Here is a 12,071-nt window from a genome sequence, read left to right on the forward strand (position 1 = left end):
CCTTGCGCTTGCAGTGGACAGAGGGCGGTGGGCCGGCGGCGGATCGCCGAGAGGGGAGATTCTCCCCGGGAGAAGAAGCGGCCTCCCACCAGAAACATATCGGTCCAAATCAGGGGCCTTTACATAAATGGACACCCGGCAGTTTACATAAACACTACTTTTGATCGCGATTAATAATCGCGATCCAAATTAGGGGATTTAATGCAAAATTGTGGTCCGTTCTTTTACGTAAAACCCCCTAGTTTGGATTGCTGTTAATAATCGCGATCCAAATAAGGGTGTATTTTGCAAAATCTCCAGGCCGGCGACATGGTGAGCGACGAGGCGGCGCCGCCGCCTGCGGCCGTCGCGACGCATTCAGGCGCCTCGAGCCGTGTGTGCCGGGCGTGACGCCGCCTGCGGAGCTTGGGGCTGCAGTGATCTTAGCCGCCGCCGCCGGCTGGCACGGGGCAGAGGGCAAGTCGTGCACGAACGCGTTCCCGGGGCTGAGGTCGCACACGGAGCGCGCGGCGGCGCAGCTGCGGTCCCCGCCGGTGTCGGAGCCCGGCCACCATGGCCACGGCCATGAGCGTGGCCACGAGCAGCACCTCACTCCCACCCACGAGTCCACCTGGATGTCTCGACCGCCTCGTCTGGAGCTTCCGCAAGCTAGCCGGCCTGACGGCGCCGGGAACGCCCTTTGGCGGGTGGGAGGCCCCTAACGTCCAGCTCCGGGGACACTTTCACATCTCAGTTTGATTTCGATTTTGTAGCATTTACCCGCAACAATTTCGCAGCTAGGCTGAATTTCAGGGTCCTGATGCTGTTCTTTTCAGGGCACTTATTTCAGTGGTCGGGTGAAGAATGTCATACAGAAATACAGCATTTGAGAGGCAGTGGGAGTCTCTCAATGAGGAGACTGGTGGGATGAATGATGTGCTCTATCAGCTCTACCACGATAATGGTGATTTACCGTTTGTTAAAAGTGTAGCATCGATTAATACAGTTACATCTAGCTGATATCTTTCCTTTCTCCTAATTGGGCAGAATGATCTGAAGCATTTGACACTGCTCATCTCTTCGATAAGCCATGCTTTCTTGGGCTGCTTGCAGTTCAGGCGTGCTGAACACTGATCTGGTTTGCTAGTTGTGGATCTTCAGCTATTTGGTGACAGCATGGTTAAACATTACAATAAATGACTAAATGGAATTTAACCGGTTTCAATTTTAACTATGTTAAGAATTGTGATTACTAGCTTCAGTTTAATTTTCTTATCATTCGGCAGCCACTACATGTCTATATATCGAACAGATTTAAGTTATGCCATTACTGAACTGGTATTACCAATAAGAGTATCAAAACGGATATGGAGAAGGGTAGGACCGTAAGAGTATGACCAAATATGCAGAATTAATTCAGAAATCAGAGAAATTCCATTCATCTTTGGAGACATTACATTACAGAGGCGAGAGCTGGCAAGGCTCTCAAGTACAGATTGGTAGTAAATCAATAGCTGATCATTTCTGCTGGGGAAAACCTGCAAGTTTTCCTGTGCTTTCTCTTGCTCTCCTTGTTTCCAGAGGCATATACACAATTACAAGTACTAGAAAAACTATAAGCGAGCATCGCGGATCAGCAATCCTATGTTCAGTCCTTCATTCAGTGCCTCGTGTCCACGGAGCCTGATGATCTGCGCCCCCATCTCCTCTTGAAGTTGCACTCATCATCGCTTGCATCCTCCTCACGAGTCGTACTCCTGGAAGTGTGTATCGACCTCCGGTTGCTCTGTTTGTCGCCATACAATGGAGAAGAATCACGCATTCTCTTCCTACTAGAGTGATCCTCGTAGTAGTCATGGGAGGCCCTGGCAGAACGCCCATGGTCCCTTCTCTCAGAGCTTGACCCGGTTCTGCTCCTCGATTCTGAACCATGAGAAGAGCCTGGTTGGCGGTTGTGCTCCGATGATAGGGGCTGAAGGTGAGTGTCCTTGGGCCTCTCAGCCTGCCTTGGACGTGCCGCGACAGCTTCAGTGCCCTGGTGATGTGTGGGCCGAGTTTTAGACCTGAAGAAATAGGCAACATGGACTATTAGCGTCACAATAGGAAGTGAACTGGCAGCCGAGAACAGCCGACTGTTGTACAGCGAAAAGGATCATTCTCAACTGAAGATGCTAGGACAATACATACCTTTGATAGCTTGCTGGATAGCCCTGCGCCGCAAGAGCCTGCGGTGGCATGCCATTGAAGGAATTTACACCATATGGGCCCATTGGATAACCACCGTAAGGCATCGCCATTGAGCCGTACATGTATGGTTCAGTTACCCAAGGATATCCACTGAAGAAAGTGTTGTAATATGCAGCGTCAAGTGGAACGTTGTAACCATAGTCAACATTGTTGGGTTGAACATTCTTTGTTGAGTCTACCTTCTTCCGCTTCTTCTTCGGTTGATCTGTCCTTGTGGCATTATGATCTAGGGCTCCTGAAACTGTAGTGACCTTCGATTCCGATGCACTTCCATCTTTTACTTTGATGACTTCAGCACTTGCTACAGCCTTCTCTGCTGACACTTCTGTAGAATCACCTTCATCTTTGCTCATGATATCAACATCGGCTGCCAATTTCTGAGTCTGGTTCATGAGATCACCTTCCGTAGCAACCTGGAGTCCATCATCAGGTGCAGATGCTGCTGATAGCTGAAGGTTTGTCGATTGCTTCATCTCCCTTTCTGAGGCAGCAGAAGGGGTGTGGCTCTGTAATTTGGGATCGGGGTTGCTGCCTGATGAACTTCTGTGCATTGTTGTAACACTTCCGCTGCTGCTAGCTCGTGTTCCCAACATATTGCTGATTGTGCTCCGAAGTGTTTGATTGGGAATGAGGTCATCTGCTAGCGCCTTGGCTCCACAAATGCACTTTGACTCGGTAATAATGTAATCCCGAATGCCTGACAGGAGGTAAACAGACAGTTGTTCATTATCTCGTTTGAAACGTAACTACTTGACACAGAAACAGCTAGATACTGCTATTACTAAAACAAAATTAAAGTGAACATTGATTAACACCCAACATAAAGATTTTAAGATACAAACATATGGAATATAGGAAAACCACTTACATTTATCACAAAAACTGTCAAAACAACACTTGCTTGTCAGTACTGCATCTACCATCACTTTTTTACACAGTCGACAGTGGAGCTCTGCTGGCAAGTCATCAACAGCACTCGCTGGTGCATCTGGGACAAGTGATTCCAGAATGCCATTGTCAGGACTTACAGTAACTACCGGTGCAAGAGACCGACTCATTTTATTATTGTCGAACTTGGGATCCCCATTGGTGGGGCAATGGTGAATGAAGTGCCCTGGGATTCGGCATCTGTAGCAGATGTATCCAGGTGGAGGCGTCTTGCTTTCCTGTGGGCAGTGTTGAATGAAATGGCCTGGAACACCGCAAGAGCGGCAGATGTACCCTAGTGGAGGAGCTTCCACTTCCCGTCCATAGTTTCGTCCTGATGTAAACCTTCCACTGCCCTGTCCTCTTTTAGATGGGTACTGTTCCCTACACGAACCATGGAACAAAATTATCAGAGTGAAGGTAATACAAAAACTACTAGAGTTTTATGGGAAAAGCTGAAAAGGGAATATGATATGCCTACAATTTGAGTTCGGCCGCATCAATCACCGCCGTGATTGCAGCATCTTCATCTTGCACTCCTATGGAGGAACGCGATTCTGAGCTTAAGTCAGTAACCACTGATTTGCTTGAAGGTACAGAACATCCTTCCGTGACTTTCCTTCTGCAATTAGTTATATAAAGTTAGTATAGAAGGTCATCATTTTCTGCCCTGCACGTTCTGCTTGAGCACTATCTGATATTGCAAAAAAAAATCTGTTTGCACAGAGAGGGATCGAAGAAAACAACCAAAATTGCCTGGGAGCAGAGAAGACACTTAAGATTAGGGAAATAGATAATTATTTTGCTAGTTTCATTGTGAAGTCCAATTATTCAGACTGAAGGCACATGTTGTCTAAGCGGAAGGTAACCTTTCCTTTCTCGGTTATGAGACAAGGTAGAAAATTCGCTACAACTGTTTTTTTCACAGCTATAACATCTGTGAATTTGACAGTAATACTAATGTTAAAAAATAATTTCAAAGCCAGCAAATTCCAGCAGAGTCCAGGTTTTACATGGATGCATGATTCAGTGATTTAAAATGTTCATCTCCTAACCTCTCTGTGCAAACAAGGAAACGATGACTTTGAATGTGAAGTAAAATTTTTATGAGGAGACATTACCGTGGGGACAAGACGATATTCTCCGACAGTTGTCCAGGAATGGAAACTCTGCGAACCAGCACATGTGTGTTCTGTAGTACCAATGTCCTTTCATCTTCATATTCTGAATTCAAGAACAAAGCACAGAAAACAGAAATGTCAGCCAACATATTCTTGTAAGTTATAAGAGATGATTCATTTAATTTAACATCAAAATTGAGATGTTTAAATTGAATTAGACTATGATTTTTGAATGACAAATTGACTTTTGTTCACAATTGGGATTTCTCAGAGCGCTATTGAGATGTACTGGACTCATGCACAGTATCGAGAAAGAAAGAGAAGAAAAATAGGATGTTACAACTGATTGCAATTTACAAATATAAGTTTTCCATCAGGATTGCAAGGCACAATCTCCAGGAGGGAGGATGTCCAGTTATATGGATCATCTTTCATCCAAGATACAGCTTTGCTAACACCTTCAGGAGCACATCCCATGGGCATACAAAAAAGATAGTTCACTGCACACAATTTTACAGCGCTCATCTTTTTCCCAGTCATACAAAATTGTTGGAGAACCATCAATTTGCATGCATCAACACAGAAATAGCCATATAGTGAGTAAGATCCAGATTGAAGTGGCACGTGCAGAATCACTGGGGCCAAAAGCAATTTCCTTTGCTCAGAGCTAAGATTGAGCACACAACATCCACAAGTGAACTCAAAAACCAAAACAAAGTAGACCACCAGGAATCCTGAATAGACCTGGTGTCCTGGTCACAAGCAAATTTATGTAATCGAAGCCATGTCCTACAGGCTGCATGAATCCAAACATCTCATTGGCAAAGCTACTAATTATCCCAAAATCGTGATAATATGAAGTGCACATAGGGCCTACGATGACACAGTAATCGATTGCAATCGAGCTATTTAACGTTAAAACGAACCTACCTTCGCCAGTCTGGGCGTTGGAGATGACAAGATCGTCCCTGAGACGGCCGCGGGATCGGGCACTGCCGTACTTACCACTAGTCATGATAAGCTGCTTTAGTTCAGAGACAGAGATAAAAGCAGAGGGCACAGGCATGGAACAGATATCCTTTTCACTCTTATATTGGTAATACACAACACCCATGATGGATGGATGGATGGATGGAGAGTCCTGATTTCACGCAAGGCCTCTCTTTCACAATTTACACGAGATAGCCTGATTTTCTTCTCAGATGAAATACACAAAAATTCCAACGAGAGAAGAGGTACAGATCAAAATCAATCTACGGGGAGGCGATCGGCGACGACGGTAGGCTCTCGGATCCTCGACGCCGGGCGTGCGTAGACGAAGCGATTCCTCGGGACGCCGCCTGGGGAAGGTCGCAGCCGGAGAAGTCGGGTGGAGAACGCCGGGGTGAACGGAGGTGTCGGAGCGCGTCGACCGGGGATAGGAGCCGCCGATTTTGCCGGATGAGGGCGCCGGATCTGGAGGCGCCGCCGGAGCTAGGGCTCCGAGGCGCGTGCGGATGCGGGCGGCGAGACTGCGAGAGGCGACGGGATTGGGGAATTTTGCAGAGGCGAAGAGGCGGCCGCGGGGATGCTGGACTTTTATGGCAGAAAAAGTAAGCGAACGCGTGAACGAGTCGACGCGGTTTCTTCCTCGTTTCCGTGGCCACGAAGGTTCCTGTGTTACCGACCTTTCCGCGACGGGCCGACCCTTCTAGACGACCCACGGTCATATTGGGCCAGGCCTCCAAAATGTAGACCTGAAAGTTGAGCAGGCCTAAAGCCTAAAAGTGGATGTGCACGCACGAAGCCCATAATCTGGCTCTCATTTTCCTTCATTTTCCCATTCAGTCAGCAACCCAGCACCCGGAAAGGTTCTCGGTATCGTTCTCTCCACACAACTGAGTACTTGAGGCAAAAACCCTAGCCGTCTTCCTCCATCTTCCATCCCAAGCCTCGCGACACCATGGCCGCATCCAACAGCGGCGGCGGCCCGATCTCAACCCAGGCGGCGGCGGCGCTTGCCGAGGGCATCAATCTGGTGTTCGGGCGCTGGACGGCGCTGCAGATGGCGGTGGAGAACCAGTGGGGCGGCCGCGACTCCCGCGCCAAGGCGGACCAGTTCGGCGAGTCCCTCCACTCCTGGTTCTGTCGCTCCAGGGGTACGTATAGCTCCTTCAGCATCCTCGGATTATTTACTCCCCTCGAGGCGAGTTCCGGTAGTTTAGGCGCTCAATCCTCAAATCTCAGTCAGCTGAAATTCTCATATCTCGGTAGGAGTATTTGGAATTGGGATCGGCTGTAGGATGTTGCTATGTTACATCTAGCTGTAGCTGTAGCTGTAGCTGTGGCTCAACTAGCTAGGATTTAGGTTTCTGATTGTGTGCAAAAGTTTCATTCACTACGGGTAATTACGTTGTGCTTTGTATGAATTGATCATTATAATTGGATGTTCTGGGTATTAACTGTGAGATATGGAGAAACTTAAGGTTATCTAATTCATCATTGGGGTTGCTGTTTTGAATTATTTCGATTCAAATAGTTAGAACATATAGTCATATATCCTTTAAGGAAAATAACAGCTTCTGCCCAATAGAAATCTTGGACGACATTGGGTCACATTTTCGCTGAAAATATGGGAACCAGGCAGCTGCCATGCGTTAAGCAATTAATTTTTACTGCAAGAGCCACCTCATTATATATTTTAAAGAATCAGTTTCATCAGCTCCTATAGTGATGTACTCATAAATAGACAATTGTTAAATAACCTGCCAAATTTACTGGATCAGATGGCTGATGCCTTCTTTAATCTTTAGTCAGCAAAGAAATGGCTAGGTGCATCATGTCACATATGAGTTACATTGTGAGAGATTTGGTGAAAATTAGCCAATTTTGGTGAATCAATATGAATAGTGTGGCAGGTCCCTTAGAATCGGGGACTACCAGCCAGTTGCCATTGGTAAACCTAATATATCTATTTGCTTATATGTATGATTTGAGTAGGTCGGCACAAATTAAAGCTTGTTTCACCTGCTGGAAAAATGTCTACTGTGCAGCATTTTGTAATGTTTACATTTCTGCTTTCAGCCCTGAGCCATCTTTGTACTGTTATTCTTTTACTTTAGCGATTTGTTTTAAATTTTAAGTGCACAAGTGCATTGGCTTTATGTGGGATTCTTTAGTCAGGAAAGAGTGAATTTCGTTCCAATTTTTTCACAGCTTCATTTTTTTGGAATTCAAGTGTTTTTTTAAACATCTATTTAATTGTCTTTGGACTGAATTTCATAAGCTTAGACATTTTTGGGGTCCATTTGTATTGATAAGGTTTCTATTTCAGGTCCGCATTATTTTGAAGACTTGGTGGATATGATGTACGAGAAAATATCTGATTCTTTCAATGCTGACTTCGAGGATAATAGTGTTGAGGAGGTAATTATTTCCCCTGTGTACTCATTTTCAGTATTGGCTTAAACCTTAACTTGATGAAATGCTTCCCTGAACCTAGTTCCAGTGAAAACTCTGTCAGAACAGTGTATTACTGTTTTGTAGTGTGGATCTACATGTCCCTTGCAAAAATGATGGTTCAATTTATCATTAGTACTGTTTTTAATTAGTACATTGGGGTTTGTGGTACCTGACTTATATTTACAAGTTGAACGATCTTGCTCGATGCCAGTTCAGCAGCATAAGACCTTAAGACTTTCCTTTGATGTGAACCTTTTTGTAACAGACTGGTAGCCTAAGAATTAAAGTTTGATAAGTGCATGGATGGAAATTTTGATATGGATTGTACCATTTCAATTTTACACAATGATTGTTAGTATTGGGGAGATCTTGTGCTGTTTATGACATATCACTCCACTGTAGCGAATATTTCTTCAGAAGAATTAGGCCTCGTTTTATATTACACATTACCTCATGTCCTCATCTATTTTGTCTTCAGGGAAAGTTCTGTAGCATATCACACAAACAGAAACTTCTTACAATAACCAATGCCGTGTTTCTGTTAGTGTCAAGTTTTTTGCATTTTAGTCGTACAAAACCTGGTATACGTTCATTAATTTCAATATTTTTTTGTAAACAGGTCGCTGAACAATTATTGATTATGCATGAAGAATGCCTGCAAAGCAACTATTCATCTATAGAGGTGTTAAGGAACTCACATGTTCAGGGGAGTGCTGTTTCTCAAAGTAGACAGGTATGTACTGTTTTTGCACTTCATTGAATCATATGTTTCTCGGAGTGGACATGTACCTACTGTTATTGCACTATACCATATCATTAACGTGCACCTACTGTTAATGGTAGCTTCAGTGTGTGGCTTGCATGTTTTGTTCCTCTGTGTGAGATGGTGGAGATTGGTCCACCTTGATATAAATGATACATAATTCATCTCAGCTGAGATTAAAACCTCCACTTGTTGCTATTGTAATATTGGTTTCATTCCTGATATTTTCTTCTCTTGGCAAATTGTTATTGCACCACCGGCAATTCTTGGCACACCATAATTGGTTTTCTTCTCATGAGCAGATATCAGCTGATGGTGATGACAGTGATAGCTCAGATGATGACGATGGCGACGCGTCAATGATGGAAGATGAAGCAGCAGCTGCACCAGAGGAGATGGCGGTGGACAGACCGAGGCCCTCGAAGCCTGCACCTGATGCTGATGGGTGGACCGTCGTGCCTCCTAGGCATGGTGGTCGCTCCCGCGGCGGCAAGAATTAGGCAGGGGGCCGGAAACCTTGACGTATACATACATGTTGCTATCTGCCGATTTTGTTACTGGATGTTGAGTGTTGCAGGTCTTGCTTGGGATTTTATCAGTGATATTGGGTGTTTTGCCTGCCACCATATTGGTATTTCGACATGGTAATTATAGATAACTTGCGATTGGGTCTTAAGAATTCCGTGCTCAGTTAATCGCAGTCACACTCGGATATGTGTGTTCTTTGTCCATTGCTATTCTGATTATAGAAGAGTGACTCGTGGTTTTGATTAGTAGTCTAGATAGCGTTAGCTCTTGTCAGAAGGTACTCCCTCCATTCTAAATTATAGGTTATTTTAACTTTTCTAGATTTATAGATATTATTATGCATATAGAGAGACGGAGGGAGTAAGTTGCATCTACAATCGCCATATTGAACAATTCAGTGCCTGTGATGCGTCCTAGCACGGAATTTAAACACCAAGAAACAATTTGCAAATCACCATACTTGCTAGCTAACGGCCTTGTTTGTATACGCTTTTCTGGAACTCGCTTATCTGGTGAGCAGGCTTATCTGATAAGCTTGCTGTCTGGAAAATCTACTGTCCGAATAAGCTGGGTGTTTGGCAATCCTGATTATTATGTGTCGATTGTCTGTCCTAACCGATGAAATGATCTAAATGCTCCTGAGGTTGATAATAACTCATTTTTGTTGTAAATACGAGGAGAAGATAATTCTAATGTTATCCACTTATTTTAAGCTGATAATAAGTGAATTCTAATGTCATCTACTTATTTTTTTTCTTTTCCTTTATTTTTTTGGTTTATCTTCTTCCTGCCTGTTCGCAAACAGGCGGCATGCGATGGTCGCAGAGGGCCTGCCGGGGTTGTGGGACCTGCCAGCCGCGGAGAGGCCCGATGGGAGCGGCGGCGGCATGGCCGGTCTTCTTGGGAAAGATGGCCGGCGAGTGGCCGGTGGAGTACAGAGCTGCCCGTCGGAGGGAAGGGAGCCGGTGAAGAGCGGCGGGCGGCGGATGGGGCTGGCGGGCGGCAGGCAAAGCCGGCGACGAATGGGGCCGGCGGGCGGCGGACGAGGCCGGTAGCGGATGCGGTATCGAGATGGTGCGGGGGTGAGGGGTATGCGGGAAAATCGGCTCGCTTGCACAAGAAGCGCCTCCGAGGCCGTGTAGGAGAAAAGCGAAGGGCTAGTTATATTCTAGATTACGGGAGAAGCGGCTTGTGTGGTAAGCGAAAAATAAGCAAAGGTTTGGGTGGATTTATCGCTTATTTTCACCAATAAACGAGAAATAAGCGGATACAAACATGCCAAGATAAGGTCGGTCACGGCTTGGTCTGACTGATAGTCTCGGGAAGTTGTTTACAGGTTCAGATGTCAGAGGAACTGTCGTTTCGCCGATCAACAGAAGATCTTATGATCAGCCTTATCCAAAAAAAAAAATCTTATGATCAGAGAGAGGAGAATACAGTATCTTGTAACTTTTCATCAACGCTAGACTTTGAAAGTACCTGACACCAAGTTACAGCCAGGCACTGTACTCTGCCACAGCCCACAGGTGTTACTCGTCGGAGCTGACCCGAAGGGTGGCTGCGGGCGGGACGACGCCGCCGGGTCGCCGGCACAGCAGCTCCCTCACCATGGTATGTTGGTTGTTGGTGTATCATCTTGTTTCAACTTTCAAGTAGTAGAATCACTATGTGCTGGGAAATGTTGCTGTCCTGTTTTCTCAATGATTGTCTACGTTCTGAAAATCTTTAACTGGAATGTGAGGGGCCTGAACTGCCCTGCTCGTATGGAGACTGTGCTGCAACTTCTAAAGGATTCAGAGGCTACCTTAGTGTGTTTGCAAGAAACTAAGTTACAGAGTATTGATGCTACGATTGCACGGGAATTCTTGGGCCACAGGCTACATCAGCACTATTATCTGCCGGCTGATGGCACCAAAGGAGGGGTTGTGCTTGCCTGGGATGAAAACCTAATAGAGGCTACAAATCTGACATTATGCCAGTTTTCTCTTTCAGCCACTATCACCATGCGCATAACTAACATATCCTTCAATATTACGGTGGTTTATGGGCCATATGAAGATCCTGATAAGAGTGCTTTTCTGCAATAGATACAAGCTGGGAAGCCAACAGCAGGAACACCGTGGCTATGTGTGGGGGATTTTAACCTAATTTATGAGGCAAAGGATAAGAATAATCTTAACCTGAATCGACGACTGATGGGGCAGTTCAGAAATGCTTTAGATCATTGTGAATTGATGGAAATTGCACTACACAACAGAAAGTACACATGGAGCAATGGGCAGCTAAGTCCAACGTTAGTTCACTTGGATCGTTTGTTCTGCAACAATGAATGGGATATACTGTTCTCTTCATTTTGTTTACAAGCCCTCTCCAGTTCAATGTCAGATCACAGTCCTTTATTTCTATGCCATCAAGGAGGTACACCGAGGAAAGCAAAATTCAAATTTGAGCAATTCTGGACGAGAGTGCCAGGTTTCATTGATGTGGTCAAGGAGGCTTGGGAAAAACCAGTTTTGGGCCGCAATGCCATGATGATCCTCCACAACAAGCTGCAAAACACCGCTACAACTCTTAAACAGTGGAGCAAAACTCTATTCAGTGATGCGAGGATGCAGCTGCATATGGTACAGGAAGTGATCCTCCGGCTGGATCAGGCGCAGGAGCATCGAGATCTCTCGGTGGCTGAAGTAGAACTATTGCGAGATCTTAAAGTCAGAGTGCTTGGATTAGCTGCAGTGGAACGCTCAAGAAGAAGGCAGAGCTCTAGAATGATATGGCTGAAGGAGGGTGATGCCTGTACCCATTTCTTTCATCTGCGGATGACAGCGCGCAGGAGGAAAAATATGATCCCAGCCTTAAAGAAAAGAAATGGTCAAGTTCTATGGAGTCACAAAGAGAAGGAACAAGAGATCTTGCAACATTCTCAGGAACTACTGGGTTCAAAAGTGCAGAGATCATGTACATTTAACTGGGAAGCATTAAATCTGTCCACCGTTAATGGGGCAGAATTGGATGGAATTTTCACGGAGAAGGAAATTTGGGACGCCATTTCCCAAATGCCGACG

General features: G+C 45.4%; 2 protein-coding genes across 2 annotated transcripts; one reads left to right on the forward strand and one right to left on the reverse strand.

The window, feature by feature from the left end:
• Positions 1–1,390: 1,390 nt before the first annotated feature.
• Positions 1,391–5,874, reverse strand: LOC101753419 (E3 ubiquitin ligase PQT3-like). Its single transcript, XM_004970992.3, has 6 exons — positions 5,205–5,874; positions 4,275–4,377; positions 3,635–3,775; positions 3,095–3,537; positions 2,167–2,923; positions 1,391–2,042 (listed from the first exon to the last, which is right to left on the reverse strand). Exons 1-6 carry the CDS (start codon positions 5,386–5,388, stop codon positions 1,640–1,642), a joined length of 2,031 nt encoding a protein of 676 aa, XP_004971049.1. The 5' UTR covers positions 5,389–5,874; the 3' UTR covers positions 1,391–1,639.
• Positions 5,875–6,109: 235 nt separating this feature from the next.
• On the forward strand, positions 6,110–9,209 carry LOC101753834 (pre-rRNA-processing protein TSR2). The gene is made up of 4 exons (XM_004970993.3): positions 6,110–6,412; positions 7,588–7,679; positions 8,335–8,448; positions 8,781–9,209. Exons 1-4 carry the CDS (start codon positions 6,217–6,219, stop codon positions 8,976–8,978), a joined length of 600 nt encoding a protein of 199 aa, XP_004971050.1. The 5' UTR covers positions 6,110–6,216; the 3' UTR covers positions 8,979–9,209.
• The last annotated feature ends 2,862 nt before the right edge of the window (positions 9,210–12,071 follow it).

The sequence above is a fragment of the Setaria italica genome, chromosome V (assembly GCF_000263155.2).
Source record: "Setaria italica strain Yugu1 chromosome V, Setaria_italica_v2.0, whole genome shotgun sequence".
In the NCBI taxonomy this organism is placed as follows: domain Eukaryota; kingdom Viridiplantae; phylum Streptophyta; class Magnoliopsida; order Poales; family Poaceae; genus Setaria; species Setaria italica.

Excerpts from the sequence above, each read along its gene's own strand:
- LOC101753419 (XM_004970992.3), bottom strand. The coding sequence starts at position 5,388 with ATGGGTGTTGTGTATTACCAATATAAGAGTGAAAAGGATATCTGTTCC. Across the intron at positions 4,378-5,204 it reads CAACGCCCAGACTGGCGAAG|AATATGAAGATGAAAGGACA; the intron begins GTAGGTTCGTTT and ends TCTTGAATTCAG. Across the intron at positions 2,924-3,094 it reads TGACAGTTTTTGTGATAAAT|GCATTCGGGATTACATTATT; the intron begins GTAAGTGGTTTT and ends ACCTCCTGTCAG.
- LOC101753834 (XM_004970993.3), top strand. The coding sequence starts at position 6,217 with ATGGCCGCATCCAACAGCGGCGGCGGCCCGATCTCAACCCAGGCGGCG. Across the intron at positions 7,680-8,334 it reads AGGATAATAGTGTTGAGGAG|GTCGCTGAACAATTATTGAT; the intron begins GTAATTATTTCC and ends TTTTGTAAACAG. Across the intron at positions 8,449-8,780 it reads CTGTTTCTCAAAGTAGACAG|ATATCAGCTGATGGTGATGA; the intron begins GTATGTACTGTT and ends TCTCATGAGCAG.